Source organism: Mesoplodon mirus (assembly GCF_964341445.2).
Source record: "Mesoplodon mirus genome assembly, chromosome: 12".
Classification (NCBI taxonomy): Eukaryota; Metazoa; Chordata; class Mammalia; order Artiodactyla; family Ziphiidae; genus Mesoplodon; species Mesoplodon mirus.
Window position 1 is genome coordinate 71,348,729 of NC_138988.1, and position 13,793 is coordinate 71,362,521.

Consider the following 13,793-nt stretch of genomic DNA (forward strand, 5'->3'; position numbering starts at 1 on the left):
TATCACCATACAGTTGATCCCCTTCACCCATTTCACTGTCCTCCAATCTCCTTCCTCTCTAGTTACCCACCAATCTGTTCTCTGTATCTATGAATTTGTTTTTGTTTTGTTTTCTTTGTTCATTAGTTTCTGTTCTTCAGAATATCTCCCACATTGTCATTTCATTCCATTCCTTATATAGCCAACCCATATTTTAATAGAGTATGAGAAAACATTTTGCATGGTGTTGTCACAAGATCAAGGAGGAGAGAGGCAGAAAAGTATTCCAGGGAGTTTTTCCTAGGATAGTATCTCAAAGCGATTTGCCTACTCTCCACCAGAATCACCTTGGTTCTTATTAAATTCAGATTTCAGGGCCTGGGATCTAGAGTCAATATCTGATGTAAGTGATAATCTAAAGGACCTTTTTATACACATTTAATTTTGGGACCCATTCTTCTAGTCTTTGAAGACATAGGAATGTGTCTTTAGAAGGCATCTAAGTCATTTGGCAATTATATTCCTTGTGATGTTTCTGAACTCTACCCCCACCCCACAGGAAGCCTATGCTATTTTAAACAGATTTGAAGTTGAAATAACCAAAGAAGAATCAGAAGCAGTTGATACCTTGAGATATTCTTTCAACAAATTGCAGAGTAAAGCTGTAAGTACAAATTTAATTCTTACTTTTTTTTTTTTATTGCTGTGTTGGGTCTTAGTTACGGTACACTGGCTCTTTACTGTGGCACATGGGCTTCTCTCTAGTTGTGGCGTACGTGCGGGTTTTCTCTTCTCTAGTTGTGGCGTGTGGGCTCCAGAGCACGTGAGCTCTGTAGTTTGCGGCATGCAGGCTCTCTCGCTGAGGCGGGCGAGCTGAGTAGTTGTGGTGCGTGGGCTTGGTTGCCCCGCAGCATGTGGGACCTTAGTTCCCTGACCAGGGATCGAACCCGTGTCCCCTGCATTGGAAGGCAGTTCTTTACCACTGGACCACCAGGGAAGTCCCAATTCTTACTTTTTTTTTTTTTTTTTTTTTTGCGGTACGCGGGCCCCTCACTGTTGTGGCCTCTCCCCTTGCAGAGCACAGGCACCGGACACGCAGGCTCAGTGGCCATGGCTCATGGGCCCAGCCGCTCTGCGGCATGTGGGATCCTCCCGGACTGAGGCACGAACCCACATCCCCTGCATAGGCAGGCGGACTCTCAACCACTGTGTCACCAGGGAAGCCCCTTGCTTTTTTATTAAGTCACTATCTCCAGAAAAAAAATATATTTCAAACCTTTAAAAAGCTCAATATATATTATCTTAAAATCTTTATTGAGATATAATCCACGTACTATAGCATTTACCATTTCAAAGTATACAATTCTGTGATTGTTAATATATGCACAGTTGCATGACAACCATCATTATCTAATTTTAGAATATTTTCTTCACCCCAAAAGCAACCCCATACCGATTAGTAATCACTCCTCATTTTCCTCCTTACCCCAGCCCCTGGCAACCACTACTTTTTTGTCTCTATGGATTTGCCTTTTCTGGACACTTAATATAGATAGAATCATATAGTATGTAGTCTTTTGTGACTGGCTTCTTTCACTTACAGTAATGTTGTCAAGGTTTATCCATATTGTCTCATGTACCAGTACTTCATTTTCCTAATGTCTAATAATTCTTAGCACCTTTACATGTACTTACAGGCCATTTGTATATCTTGTTTGAAGAAAGGTAAAGTTAAATCCTTTCCTTGTTTTTTAAGTTGGGTTGTCTCTTTAAGTTGTAAGAGTTCTTTATATATTCTGGATGTAAGTCCCTTAATCAAAGGATTTGCAAACATTTTCTCTCATTTGTTGGGTTTTTTCACTTTCTTTTTTTTTTTTTTTTTTTTGCGGTATGCGGGCCTCTCACTGCCGTGGCCTCTCCCGTTGCGGAGCACAGGCTCCGGATGCGCAGGCCCAGCGGCCATGGCTCACGGGCCCAGCCGCTCCGCGGCACATGGGATCCTCCCAGACCGGGGCACGAACCCGTATCCCCTGCATCGGCAGGCGGACTCTCAACCACTGCGCCACCAGGGAGGCCCAGGTTTTTTCACTTTCTTGATGGTGTCCTTTGAAGTACAAAAATTTTAAATTTTGATAAAGTCCAATTTGTCTATTTTTTCTTTCATTGCTTGTGTTTTGGTATTGTATGTAGGAAACCATTGCCTAATCCAGGGTCATGAAGAGTCACTACTGTGTTTTCTTATGAGAGTTTTATAATTTTACCCTTACATTTAGGTCTTTGATACATTTTGAGTTAATTTTTGTATATGGTGTGAGTTAGGGGTCCAACGTCATGTAAAAGCATGTGGATATCCTCTTGTCTCAGTGCCGTTTGTTGTAAAGACTATCCTTTCACCATTGAATTGTCTTGGCACCCTGGAGAAAATCAATTAACCATAAATGTAAGGGTTTATTTCTGGACTCTCAATTCTATTCTGTTGATCCATATGTCTACCCCTATGCCAGTCTTGATTATAGTAGCTTTGTACTAAGGTTAAAAAAATTGTGGTAAAATACACATAACCTAAAATTTACCATCTTAATCATTTTTAAGTGTGGAGTTCAGTAGTGTTAAGTGTGTTCACATTGTTGTGCATCCAATCTCCAGAACTTTTTCATATTGCAAAACTGAAACTACCCATTAAACAACAATTCCCCATTTCACCCTTTCCTCAGTTCCTGGAAACTACCATTCTACTTTGTCTTTATAAATTTGACTACTTCAGTTTCCTCATATAAGTGAAATCATACAATATTTTTCTTTATGTAACTGACTTATTTCAGTTAGCATAATGTCCTCAAGATTCATCCATGTTGTAGCATATGTCAGAATTTCCTTCCTTTACAATGCTGAATAATATTCCCTCATATGCAGCATATACCACATTTTGTTTATTCATTCATCCATCAATGGGCACTTGTGTTTCTCCCACCTTTTGGCTGTTGTGAATAATGCTACTATGGACATGGGTGTACAGATATCTCTTTGAGACCTGCTTTCAGTTCTTTTGGATACACCCAGGAATAGAATTGATGGATCATATAGTAATTATATTTTCAATTTTTTAGAACTGCCGTACTGTGTTCCATAGCAGCTGCACCACTTTACATTCCCAGCAACAGTGCACAAGGGTTCCAATTTCTCCACATGCTCACCAACACTTGTTATTTTCTGTGTCCTTGATAGTACGCATCCTAATGGGTGAGGTGGTATCTCATCGTGATTTTGATTTGCATTTCCCTAATGAAAAGTGATGTTGAGCATCTTTTCATATGCTTGTTTTGGCCATTTGTATATCTTGCCTGGTTTTTTTTTTTTTTTTTTTTTTTTTTTTTTGCGGTACGCGGACCTCTCACTGCTGTGGCCTCTCCTGCTGTGGAGCACAGGCTCTGGACACGCAGGCCCAGTGGCCATGGCTCACGGGCCCAGCTGCTCCACGGCACGTGGGATCCCCCCGGACCAGGGCACGAACCCGTGTCCCCCGCATCGGCAGGCAGACTCCCAACCACTGTGCCACCAGGGAAGCCCTCTTGCCTAGTTTTAAGTTGGGTTGTTTGTTTTTTGTTGTTGTTGGGTGGTGGAAGTTCTTTATATATTCTGGACATTAACTTCTTATCAGACATATGATTAGCAAATATTTTCTCCCATTCTATAGGGTGCCTGTTTACTCTGTTGATTGTGTCTTTATAATCCTTTTTATTTCTGTAAAGTAAGTAGTAATGTCCCTTCTTTCTTTCCTAATTTTAGTAATTTGAGTCCTTTCTCCTTTATTCTAGGTTAGACTAGGTAAAGTTTTGTCACTTCTGTTGCTCTTTTCAAGGAAGAAACTTTTAGTTTGTTGATTTTCTCTATTGTTTTCTTATTCTCTATATCATTTATTTGTGCTCTTTTAAAATTATTTTCTTCCTTTTGCTTACTTTGGATTTAGTTTGTTCTTCTTTGTCTAGTTTGTTAAGGTGGATGGTTAGGTTACTGATTTGAGGTCTTTTTTCTTTTAATGTTGGCGTTTATAGCTATAAATCTCTCTCTAAGCATTTTTGAAGTTGGTAAATATTTAGCCATTAAAAGTGAACCCCAAGGGAGGGTCCAGATTCTTTAATTATACTAAAAAATTTTATTGAATATTAATTAATTAATGTTGGCTTAAAATTTCCTGTTTATGGAAAGATTTGTCACTGAGATTGAAGCAAGGCACAGTAGCAAGGACACAGAGCTGAATCTGGGGTCATGACTTGTGATTCTGGCTCTGCCACCAGCCAGTTGGGTGATCTTATTCAAGTTAATAACCTTTGTTTCTCAGTTTCTTCATGTGGTCCTTCAGGAATATTTTAGAAGCTTTTAAAAATGCAGTTATGAGGCTTGAGATGATGTACATAAAATACTTTTTCAATACTTATTTCTATTTAAGTTCAATATTGACTAATCACTTATTTTGAAAAGCGCTTGCTGGTTAGTCTACACAGTGAGTCTTAGGAAGGAAATGGGGAGCCCTCTGCTGAGATTTAGTGAAGCCCAGTTTTCTATTATTGTTCAATTTAACAGATTCACTTGGGTTTTTCTGCCATCTCTCTGTTAGTGTTAAACCTACTGACCCAGTCTTTACTACAGTCACCATTAAGCTTAAAGCAGTATACGTTCCAACCCAGAAAAATGCTATTGTTGAGAGCAGGTAAGAGCAAGAGCCCTGGAACCACACTGCCAGGTTCTGAATCTTGACCTTGTCTCATACTGGTGCTAGGACGTTGAGGAAGTTAGTCTCTGTGGGCCTTGGTTTTCTCACTTGTAAAATGGGTATAATATTAGTATTTACCATGCAGGATGGTTGTGAGCATTAAATGAGTTAACATATGTAAAGAGCCTGGCAGAGAGAAAACATGAATTAAGTGCTAACTATTACGATTGCAGGATTAAGCAGAAGCTTTGAAGACCATTGTGGAAGACATATGCTAGAGTAATATCATTTTCTTAGAGGGAACTGCTCCAATTACTGGAACTATGTGAACCTACTAGAAATTGTTAATCCCAGACTGTGGCCTGGTCCCAGAGACAGCATGTGACTCAGACTGGGCCCACAGTAGTAACTGTTTCCTTGGCCTGAACTGGGTCAGCCAGAAAATGTTTTCCTAACTGCAGTTAGATAGCTTTGCCTCTTGGGTCATGAACTAGAATGATCTGAGTCTCTTGATGGTGCATTTGGATTGTTTCTTTCTGTGTTTTTCTTTTTTTTTTAACAAATAACGTTGCAGAGACATCCTTGTTCATACAGTACATCTGTGAGATAACAAACTTGCTGGAGTAAAATTGTAGTTTTCATTTAAATACATTACTTGCACTCACATTGAATATTCTTTTTTATTCCAGGTTGCTGTACAAGATGAACTAGTTCAAATGCAGCCAAAGTTTAAAAGTAGTCTACTTGAATCCGTGGAAGTTTTTCGTGAGGATGTAATGAATTTTGCAGAAGCATATGAGATGGTAATTTAAGTGTTGCATGCTGTGTGTTAAGATGTTTGGTGGTATGTTTATATGAGATGAAAGTAATGAACCCTGAGAAATACACTGTGATTTGTACATTGTATGTAAGAGGCTATCTTTGCATATTTGCAGCTATTAAAAAGGGGGGATAGCTCGTCCTTTAAGCATGTTTCATGTAGAAAGAGAGAAGATTTAACTGCTAAAAGGAGCAACAACTTTGGAAATTGTGGAAGGAACAAAGTCTGCTTTTGTCCTTTCTCAAGACCAGAATACTCATAATTAAAAATGTAATACAGTTGTTGGAAGGCTGTAAGAAACTATAAATGCCCTAATGCCAGGGTTATGCAACTGATTTTTTCCCCACTAACTCTTAGAGAACCAAAAGGGTTCCTGAACATAAATAATAAATGTCATCCTTGGTCAGTCCCACAGACTATTCAACCTGGTATAATGACTGATTAATGGTCGACCTCTTTGAAGTTAAACTCAGAAGTTGGATGTAGTCCCCTAAAATATTCTACTTTGTTTTAGTGGTCACAATAGATCTGAAATCATAAGATAATTTAAGCCCCTCGCGCTACATTTATAACATTCTTTTTTTTTAACATCTTTATTGGAGTGTAATTGCTTTACAGTGGTGTGTTAGTTTCTGCTTTATAACAAAGTGAATCTGTTATATGTATACATATGTTCCCACATCTCTTCCCTCTTGCATCTCCCTCCCTCCCACCCTTCCTATCCCACCCCTCTAGGTGGTCACAAACCACCGAGCTGATCTCCCTGTGCTATGGGGCTGCTTCCCACTAGCTATCTATTTTACATTTGGTAGTGTATATATGTCCATGCCACTCTCTCACTTTGTCACAGCTTACCCTTCCCCCTCCCCATATCCTCAAGTCCATTCTCTAGTAGGTCTGTGTCATTATTCCCACCTTACCCGTAGGTTCCTCATGACCTTTTTCTTTTTTTTTCTTAGATTCCATATATATGTGTTAGCATACAGTATTTGTTTTTCTCTTTCTGACTTACTTCACTCTGTATGACAGACTCTAGTTCCATCCACCTCACTACAAATAACTTAATTTCGTTTCTTTTTATGGCTGGGTAATATTCCATTGTATATATGTGCCACATCTTCTTTATCCATTCATCCGATGGTGGACACTTAGGTTGTTTCCATGTCCTGGCTATTGTAAATAGAGCTGCAATTAACATTTTGGTACATGACTCTTTTTGAATTATGTTTTTCTCAGGGTATATGCCCAGTAGTGGGATTGCTGGGTCATATGGTAATTCTATTTTTAGTTTTGTAAGGAACCTCCATACTGCTCTCCATAGTGGCTGTATCAATTTACATTCCCACCAACAGTGCAAGAGTGTTCCCTTTTCTCCACACCCTCTCCAGCATTTATTGTTTGTAGATTTTTTGATGATGGCCATTCTGACTGGTGTGAGATGATATCTCATTGTACTTTTGATTTGCATTTCTCTAATGATTAATGATGTTGAGCATCCTTTCATGTGTTTGTTGGCAATCTGTATATCTTCTTTGGAGAAATGTCTATTTAGGTCTTCTGCCCATTTTTGGATTGGGTTGTTTGTTTTTTTGTTATTGAGCTGCATGAGCTGCTTGTAAATTTTGGAGATTAATCCTTTGTCAGTTGCTTCATTAGCAAATATTTTCTCCCATTCTGAGGGTTGTCTTTTGGTCTTGTTTATGGTTTCCTTTGCTGTGCAAAAGCTTTGAAGTTTCATTAGGTCCCATGTGTTTATTTTTGTCTTTATTTCCATTTCTCTAGGAGGTGGGTCAAAAAGGATCTTGCTGTGATTTATGTCATAGAGTGTTCTGCCTATGTTTTCCTCTAAGAGTTCAATAGTGTCTTGCCTTACATTAAGTCTTTAATTCATTTTGAGTTTATTTTTGTGTATGGTGTTAGGGAGTGTTCTAATTTCATACTTTTATATAACACTTTTTTTTAACATGTACTAAACATCTCTTTTAGGTTTGATTAGTCAACATTTTATTGCTCTATTATTCTATTACACTGGCAGTCTTGCATATTATTTAGCATATCCATAATATTCATGATTGTACAGACCATTTGGGATCTTTTTTGCAACTGATTTCTGGCTCATGGCCACCAGAGACCGCCTTCTGCTTCTTGCAAGTATTCAACCTTATGTGTGTCTCTGTTTCCATATTGGGCTGGACTATTCGTGAAAGAAGGTTGTTCTCAGAGCCTTATCTCAGTTATTCTAATGCACAACCACAGCATCATCATTTATAATCATAAGTGAAATGAAACAGAGCTCTTGTGTTACGAACTTCATATAGGATGTAATTTAATCACATTTTTTATTAGCTGTGTCAAGGTCCTTTAAAAAATGAATGGAAGTTACAGTGATGCAAATATACTAAAATTGAGTGTTATCATAGTCTGTGAATATAATAAAAACCGTTGAATTGTACATTTTAAATGAGTTGATTGTATAATATGTGAATTATATCTCAATAAAACTGTTGCAAAAAATAAATGAAAACTTCAAGTACAGGACAAAATTAGATCATATAAATTAAAAATCATGTTTATTTGTTTAAAAGGAAATAATAGATAAACCTAATAAATAGATAAATACATGTGATTAGGAATTAAAATGCAGATTATATTATTCATTACAGGAAGGACCCATGGTTCCAAATATACCACCCCAAGAAGCTAGCAACAGGTTACAGATATTTCAGGTAAAACTACATTTTTTTGGTTACATTTACATTCCCTACATTTATACTTAGGTGGCTTCCATGGTCATCCCACCAGGAAATATAGAGCTGTTGTCCAAAAACCAGTGTTTTCTTTACTAGGAATACCCAAGTTTTGCAGCAAATCTAGCCATATGAAGGCTTTCTGTAATTTATGCTTTAGTTTTGCCACATACTGGGTAGATATTTCTAAATATTCCTTTATCTATGTTGGAGGTTACTTCATATCACTTGATGATTGGGTTTTTCACCCCAAACCAAATAAATGGAGTAGTCAGTAATCTTGTTTTTGTTGCTTTATATGTAGGTTCCATGGATGGTTCAGGTTGGTTCCATGCACGCTTTTGCCAGAAAGGTTCAATCAGTTTGGATGGAACCTCTTAAATTGCAGGTTCTCCTGAGATAGGTAGGGGTAGTTCAGGCTTTTTCCATCATAACCAACTGGAATTTTTCATATGACATCTAAGTTTCAAGTATTTCCCTTGATTTGAGTGTTTTAAAATAGAAAAGCCATACCCTGATAAGAAAAGTGTTTCTTCAGGATCATTGGAGCAAGCGGGAATTGCAACTGGTCCCTAGTGAAATAAACTTATGCAAAGTAGACAGGATCATCTGTCTTGAGCCCAATGTCTCTGCTGCCTGATTGCAGGAGGGTAGGTCTGGCCCAGTAGATTTCTGTAAGATAACCCTTGTGCCGGCAAGGGTTTTCGTGGGATGCAGCAGCCATAAGCCTTTCACCTAAATATGTTCTCCTCAGATAAAAAGCCTAGTCCCATGTTATTATTGGGGTTCTCCAGAACTATGGCCGTCACTCTTGGACTAAAACCAGCTCCTCCCATCACCCTTGCCAGCTCTTTATGCTGGACCCCGGAGGAAACTCTGATCCTTTACTACCTGAAGTCCTCAGATTTGGAGCCAGGGTCCCAGGGAGAGGCCTTCCTCTCTGGAGGAGCCAGGACTAAGGCTGATGTGGTGGCTGCCTGCTAAGCCAAGAGGAACCTCTCAGCAATAAAAGCAATAGGTAGTAATGTTGGATGGTGCTAAGTGCCAAGCGAAGAAAAAGGCAGGGAAGGGGCATAAAGTGCTAGGCTGTGTGTATGTAAAGTGGAGGTGAAATTTAAAATAGGGTCTCCAGGGAAGGCCTCCTTGAGAGGTGACATTTGAGTAGAGACCTGGGGAAGTGAGAGAATGAGCCAGGCAGATTATCTGGAGGAGCAGCTTTCCAGGCAGGAGAACAGTACAAAAGCCTTGAGTAAGAGCATGTAAGAGAAGCAACAGGAGATTAGTACGGCTGGAACAGAATGAGCAAGGAGATAGTTGTAGCAATAAGTCCAGAGAGCTAAGGAGAGGACAGACTGTTAGAAGCCTTGCCAGCCCCTGAGGGGCACTGGCTTTGACTCTGAGTGAGATGAGTGACATGATCTTATGTTTTCATGGGCCAGCCTGTCTACTGCGTTGAGAATAGATTATTGGAAGTCAAGGCTAAAAGCAGGGAGGCTAATTAGAAGGCTATTGCAATATTCCAGGGGAGGGGTGATAGTAACTTGGACCAGAGTGGTGACGTTGGAGTTGATGAAAAGTGGTTGGAGCCTGGGTATATTATGAAGATAGCCAGCCCCCTTCCTTGTCTTTCCCTTGGGAGTTATCAATGTGTCAGTCAACAACTGGGACTTTAATGAGCCACCCTTTTACTAGGGGTGAGTTCACTTCATTGAAAAGGCAATGTAGGGCTCATCTTTTGCCTCCTTGTACCTTCTTTCTGCCTGTGCCTGGGCTTGTAAGCTGAGCAGCCTGTTTGCTGAGCATCTGGCTGGATATATGGCTGAGGGTCAGATTTGCAGACCTAACGCTTCTCAAAAACAGGTGTTCTCCCTCCCCCCTCCAAAGCAGGTACCCAAGATCTAAATCTGGGGAAGAAGCAGGAGCCTCATCTCAGGTCCCAGTGGTGTTTTCTGATGCAACTTTACTCTGATTTGGGGAGTTACTGGGTACTTGGCTGCTGACAAAGTTGACATTTTGTTTCCTGTTTGGCTGGTGCTTTTAATATTATTTCGGACCTGAGTGGAAAAAGGGGTGAGGGATTGGCATTCATCAGGAGTCTTCATCACATTAACAAGATTTTAGGGACTTCCCTGGTAGCACAGTGGTTAGGAATCTGCCTGCCAGTGTGGGGGACATGGGTTCAAGTCCTGGTCCGGGAAGATCCCACATGCCGCGGAGCAACTAAGCCCGTGCGCCATGACTACTGAGCCCGCGTGCCACAACTACTGAAGTCCGTGCGACTAGAACCTATGCTCTGCAACAAGAGAAACCACCGCAATGAGAAGCCTGTGCACCACAACGAAGAGTAACCCCTGCTCACTGCAACTAGAGAAAACCCACATGCAGCAACGAAGACCCAATGCAGCCAAAAATAAATAAATAAATAAATAAAAAACACAAAGAAAACCCCAGATTTTAAATGTCGTCCTTGAAGTGTATGCTAACTTTGAAGTTTTCGTTTCTCCTTTCCTAATGTCCACATAGTCCCGTGGACTTTTCATTCAGTACATTTATTGAGTAACCACCATACTAACCACCAAGGAACATAAAAAGTGCAAAATGGCTCTTCCTCTCTAGGAACAAAGAATTCGTTGGAGCTCCTCCTGCATCTTCACACCTTCCTGATTTGGCTCCTGTAAGATGTGCTAATGTATCTGTCAGATCTGTATCATTATCTGAGCACTGTGAGGTCTGATGACAGATAGTTTCCAGGACTGGGAATTTAGGATCCTTATTGATATGTTATACCATTTATGTAGAGCATACATATCTTGTCACAAGTGAATAATTTCTGTTTGCTTTTGTGCTTTTAACACTGTTAATACTTAGCATTCTAAGTATAGGAGATTCAAATTCCAGTTCAAAAGACCTGAACATTAACTTTGCTGATTTAAATTTAGAGTAATTTCAAATGGCATTAAAATGGAATCCTTTATTTTATAGACTTGCTTGTAGAGAAAGCAAGGTTGAATGGATTATACCAATGCTTCACTCATTTGAACCGTGTAGGAGAGATGACCAGGCTAAAATAATAGAAAAGTCTGAATTATAGAATTTTAAAAATGCAGTTTCATTACTTTCAGATGTATTTATGGGAACTTGAAATGTAGGTCTGGGGACCACTTAATTTATTAAGGAAATAATTTTACATAAAATGATTACTTTCAGAATGCTTGAAAGTTAATTTTCCTAAATGCTTAACTTTTCCTCTGATAGCTTTGTATCAGCATAAATTTGCTTCACAAATCCTTGTTTCATAGATAATATTCAATAAACTTCAATGTAGCTTTTATTCTGATTATAATGAATTCTACTTTAATGGGCTCTGAATTTATTACAACTTACTATAATTTAAAAACCTTTTATAGGCCAATTTTGATGATCTGTGGAGGAAATTCATTACATATTCATCTGGTGAACAACTTTTCGGGTTGCCTGTGACTGACTATGAGGTTTTACACAAAATTAGGTAAGTTTAGAAATTGGACAAGTTTATTATAAATAATTAACTGTCCATTAGAAGAATCATGTCATCATTAAATCCTTCATCATGCAGAGAAGAGTCTGGCTTGGAAAACTCCTAAATAGTCCCCTCATTCCTGGCTATTCCTGACCCATTGGATGCACAGTCTCCATATACAAAATAAATGTTCTAGGGAAGTAGAGAATTCATTGCAAAAATTCTGGGCGTTAATAGCCTATATTTAGCCTGTGCTTTGTTTTTTTTCTTTTCGTGATTTTGAATAGTGTCAATAATTGTACAGAAGCACTGCAACTTCAGATAACTTTTGTTTACTTAGAGGAATAGCCGTCCTCGGCTCTTGCTTCCTTCTTACTGCATTTATGCTAAGTGCTTTTCCCCATTGGGTAGGCATTGAGATTGAAGGCCAGGGAACTTAATTGATTTGAAAGAGTAACAGTTGCTTTTAAACAGTGGATCCAGGATTTAACCAAGTATATTTTGGTAGAATGTTAAATATAACTTTCTTCAAAGGCAAAATTAAAACAGTGGTATTAGCTTATTAGGATCTTGGCTTTAGAACTTTATGTTGACTTGTTTCAAAGTCCCAGCGTGAAAATGTCATGACACAAAGTACCTAAAATTGTCTGAAGATAAATGAATTCCTCAGCCATTTAGGGAAGATGGTTTGTATTTTTTTTTCTAAAAATAGGCATTTGCTAAGCTTAACTCAATTACTAATTGTGTTAGAATTGCCGATGTCTGGTCCTTTCCCCTGACATTAAATCAGAATCTCTGGGATGGGGTCCTAGAAATTCTGCATTTTTATAAACTCTCTAGTTAATTCTTTTGCACACTCAGTCTGAGAATCAGTGTTTTATTTTGACCTGCAGTATTCTAGGAAAACTAATCATTCTCATTTACCTTCTGGACCAATGGACCCTTCTAATTTTTTATGTTTTTAAGTAATTATGAATACTTTTCAGAAGTAAGAATAAAGGAATGGTGAAAAGCAGTTTTATTAGAAAACTTAATAAGAATTTAAGCAGAGAAAAGCCAAACTTTTACTCCATAATGTCCTGGTTTAAAGATGTATGTATGTGAAATGGAGACCAACTTTTGAATGCAGCTCATTAGCTGTCATGCATGAACCTGGAGCATATCCATCCTGTAAATAGTGATTCCAGGTTTCAAACCCATCTTCAATAACTTCTAGCTTCTCATTACTTATGTTTTTTCTTGCACTTGCATTGTTAAAACTCAAAACTGTTGAAAACTCATACAGTCATAATTTTGTTCACCATCTTTTTTGCACTATAAATACAAAAATCTTTATTTTTAAATTTGAATGATCAATTAACTTTTTCATTTCTGCATCATCTATTTCCTTTGAATACATATCTCCTTTCAACATTTTTCTTCTTGTGGAATATATCAAATAAAATTTACGTAAACATATAAATAATGAAAGAACACTGTCACTTATCTTTTTCACAAAATGGGATGCTCTAGGTTCTTATTGCAAAATACTGCGTGATACAGCCCTTGCCCCTATTGAAATATATCTTTCACTCATACATTATTGAATTAAAAAAAATCCATCTAGGTTATCATCTAAAGACACAAAAGTCTGAGATTTCACTTACACAATCAGTTTCACTATCAAAATCAGAGTCTAGAGCATTGCTTTCTGTCTCTCTTCTGTTTAATACTTGGGAAGCACCTTCCTTTGCCAATTTTATTCTTTTGCTGTTTTAGGTTGAAAATGAAAAGTACTGAATTCTTAACTGTATTAAGTGAAAGCTAAATAAACAAAAATCAAAAGACTACAGAAATGGTGTCTCCAGAGTTCTTTTTTATACTTTCTTGAAGGATGATGCAACATTTTAGCAACACAATAAGAAATTTGAAGGACGATGCAGTAGTGATTATTTTTTCACTGTTGCATCATCTCTTTATAAGAGATTTCATCATTTATTTTTCTTATTATTTTAGTCATTTTTAGTTTAATTGGGAATAATCTGTGATTAATAATGA

General features: G+C 38.2%; 1 protein-coding gene across 1 annotated transcript in view; it reads left to right on the forward strand.

Annotated features, from left to right (window-relative positions):
* DNAH8 (dynein axonemal heavy chain 8) overlaps positions 1-13,793 on the forward strand; it is a 328,140-nt gene that overhangs the window by 103,353 nt on the left and 210,994 nt on the right. Inside the window, exons 30-33 of the mRNA XM_082637824.1 lie at positions 539-643; positions 5,380-5,493; positions 8,174-8,236; positions 11,665-11,765. Coding sequence (XP_082493950.1) covers positions 539-643; positions 5,380-5,493; positions 8,174-8,236; positions 11,665-11,765 — 383 coding nt within the window. The remainder of the gene's footprint in view (positions 1-538; positions 644-5,379; positions 5,494-8,173; positions 8,237-11,664; positions 11,766-13,793) is intronic.